General features: G+C 40.0%; 1 protein-coding gene across 1 annotated transcript; it reads left to right on the forward strand.

Moving 5' to 3' along the window:
- Positions 1–806: 806 nt before the first annotated feature.
- LOC126803352 (protein GRAVITROPIC IN THE LIGHT 1) lies at positions 807–2,824 on the forward strand. Its single transcript, XM_050531157.1, has one exon. It carries the CDS (start codon positions 1,002–1,004, stop codon positions 2,481–2,483), a length of 1,482 nt encoding a protein of 493 aa, XP_050387114.1. The 5' UTR covers positions 807–1,001; the 3' UTR covers positions 2,484–2,824.
- The last annotated feature ends 657 nt before the right edge of the window (positions 2,825–3,481 follow it).

Consider the following 3,481-nt stretch of genomic DNA (forward strand, 5'->3'; position numbering starts at 1 on the left):
TATCTACATTGTACAAAGATACCATATCACAATGCAACCAAAGAGATTTTTAAAGAGACTTAAAACCAGAATCCTACTTTTATCTTCTTTCTGCTGTTCCTTGTATGAAGGTGGTTCACCTAATTCTATATTTTTCATGTTGCCTCCTTTTACAGAGTAAAAGTGACGGACCCAAAACATGGAAGCCAGGATTGATTAGCCTTTATGAAATATGGGTCATGCTCAATTGACTATAGGTTTCTTCAAGCCCTTTGTTGGAAAGTTGGAAAAGCATTTGTTTCTGGAGCCATGGGAGCATGAATATCGAAATATAGAACATATGTAAACAATAGTTTGCTTAGAGATGAGTTTTAATGAAATAAGTCAAAATAGACGAGGAATGTCTAATTCATATTGCAAAAATTAGAACCAAAAGTGAATTTTCATTGCTCGCAATTTTCAGTTTTTGATCACATGTAGAAATAAAAGAACAAGAAGAAGGACACAATTTTCACGGGAGTAGTAATAAAAGAAAGTAATGAAAGTCCACCCTGGAAGCGTAGCAATTGGGCTGTCACACATCATAACATGTTATTCTAGTCGTTATGCTTATGACCGTTAACCCCAAATTTGGAAAAGTCAGCATAAGTACTTAACTAGCAATCTAGGAAGCACAGCAACCAAAACTCACAAATAACACAAGAACACAAAATATAACCTAAAAATATGTGATTGGTTATTTGGTTTGATACGAATGTGAATACAAAATCCAAAAAAGAAAACCACAAAAAAAGAACGAATTAAACATAAACAAAAAGAGAGAGAAAGAGGAGTCCATCACCAGCAAGCTAAACCCACAATACCTTCCTTCCAAGACATTCAAAGCAGAAAACACAGCAGCACAAACAAGAAGTAGAATCCAAGAATTCTACCTCTGTTTTCTTTGCTTGCTTCATTTTCTCGCTTCCATTCACTTCAAAGAGTTCAAGAAACAACCAAAGAAAGGTTGAATCTTTATCCCAATGCTGGAAATGGATGGCTCTTCTAAACCTCCCCAAATCTCTGAAATGTTCTCCAAGTTCGCTCTAGCCTTTAAAGCCAAGACCTTTGAGTTCTTCGCTGAAGAAGAAGAAGACCCGGACAGCTTGTCTCTACTCGACTCCGCCGAAGAGGTCATCACCGACCAGAAAGTCGTCGTCATCAAACCCGACGGAGCAACCACTCCCAACCCGCCGGAGCTTCCAATAACTCCGACGAAGCCCAATTTGGACGATACCCATCTCCAAAAACCAGACCTTTCCACTGTTACAAGCTCTCCGAGCAAAACCCAGATCAGACCCATCAATTTTCCGACGACCCAGACTCTGATTTCGTCGGTCTTCGCCACTGTCTCGTCTTTCGAAGCTTCCTACCTTCAGTTGCAGACGGCCCATGTGCCCTTTGTGGAAGAGAGCGTGACGTCAGCGGACCGGGCTCTGGTTTCTCACCTGCAGAGGCTGTCGGAGTTGAAGCAGTTTTTCAGGGGGTTGGAGTTCGGCTCGGGTTTTGGAGTCGGGTCTTGCTTGGAGGCCCAGGTGCAAGAGAATCAGAGCAAGCTCCGGACTCTGGGGACAATGTCAAATAGGCTGCAGACAGAGATTGATCACAAAGACAATGAAGTTGTGGCCCTCAGGAAAAAGCTGGGTGAGATTCAGAAATCTAACTTTAGATTGTCACAGAGGTTATCTTCTACTTTGAATGCTTCATCTTGTGAGGTTTTGTTATCGGTTAGAGTATTTGATTCGGTTCTACATGAGGCTTGTAGATTGACACATAGGTTTACTAAGATTTTGATAAGTTTGATGGGGAAAGCTGGGTGGGATTTGGATTTGGCTGCCAATTTGGTTCATCCTGATGTTGCTTACACGAAAAATGCACACAATCGGTATGCGTTTTTGTCATATGTTTGTTTGGGAATGTTCAAAGGGTTTGATACAAAAGGTTTTGGTTTAGTTGAGGATGAGGTTTTGTGTAACGGGCATGAATCGGAATTGGATAAGAGCAATGTGCCTTTGAAGCAGTTGCTTGAGCATGTATCGAGCAATCCAATGGAGTTGTTGAGTGGGAATCAGAGCTGTGAGTTTTCGAGATTTTGTGAGAACAAGTATCAAGAGATCATTCACCCCACAATGGAATCTTCAATGTTCAGTAATTTTGATCGGAATGCAGTTGTGTTGAGTAAATGGAGGTCGCTTAGTGTATTCTATGAATCGTTTGTTGATATGGCTAGCTCAATATGGACGTTACACAAGTTAGCCTATTGCTTTGATCCGGTGGTGGAGATATTCCAAGTGGAAAGAGATGCAGAATTTTCTGTTGTATATATGGAAGATGTCACTAGGAGATTGTCACTGCCTAGTAAAACCAGGGCAAAAGTTGGCTTCACAGTGGTTCCGGGTTTTAAAATTGGAAGGACGATGATTCAGTCTCAGGTTTACCTAAGTGGCTTGAAATGTACAGAGTAGTGACAGATAATTGTTCCCCTATTAGGACTGTCATGGCAATATTAAGATGCGGCGACTTGCCAAGGAAACTCTTTGAAGAAGTTTGACTGTGCTGCACCCGCAATAATCATGCCATTGCCATATATATAGTTTTCTTGTGATACATGCTACCTGGTTAGTGACTTTGCTTTTCCTTTGTATATGGATTTCTGTTGAGAGTTGAGACCTCTGTTAACCCAACTGTATAGAACCCTTTTCGTTCTAGTCTCTCTATTTTGGCTTAAATACGTATACACTACAGAGTCGTGTATCTCAGTTGGTTGTGCCATTGAAAACAAATACCTTATGACTTTCAGCTGTAATGTTATCTCACAAAAACATGCTTGATCTGCTTTCCCTGAAGTGGCCTCTTTTAGGTACTTCTGTATTGTGAATGTGAATGTTATAATGACTTCTCTTGGATAAAGTCCCAATTCCATCTTTGAGTAGCTGGTAGTACTAGTACATAGTTGTAAAATGCTACACCTTTGTGTTCTCTTCTGTCATTTAGGAGAAAATGTATATGCATTGATGACTGTTATTGACTGATGAAGCACAATCTGTCTGAACATCAAACAACGTAGTTAAGTGCACTGCTCAAAGTTTCTATCTTTCTTTGCCTTTTCTTTTTCCTTATTTTTCTTTTTTCCTTAGTTTCCTTTGGGGGCTCATAGTCTTGGATTGATAGTAGACTACTGTTTATTAGTATGCATATTTACTAGAAAGGCAACTAGGGGTTGATGTTTGTCTCTAATTTATTGATTCGAAATTATGGTCAAGTTCAGAAAGCTAGTTGGTGCCTAGACAATCTCTATTGGATATGATCATTCCGATTATAAAGCTCATATGGATTCAAAAGTAGTAATGGAGAGTGACCCAATTTTCCAATCCCTTCTAGTTGTCTGGTCCCAGATGACTCCTAAGCAACTTCACTGGGATAATGCAAAATGTGAATGATTCCAAGTATGAAACGACTTGTG

This window comes from Argentina anserina, chromosome 7 (genome assembly GCF_933775445.1).
Source record: "Argentina anserina chromosome 7, drPotAnse1.1, whole genome shotgun sequence".
Lineage (NCBI taxonomy): Eukaryota > Viridiplantae > Streptophyta > Magnoliopsida > Rosales > Rosaceae > Argentina > Argentina anserina.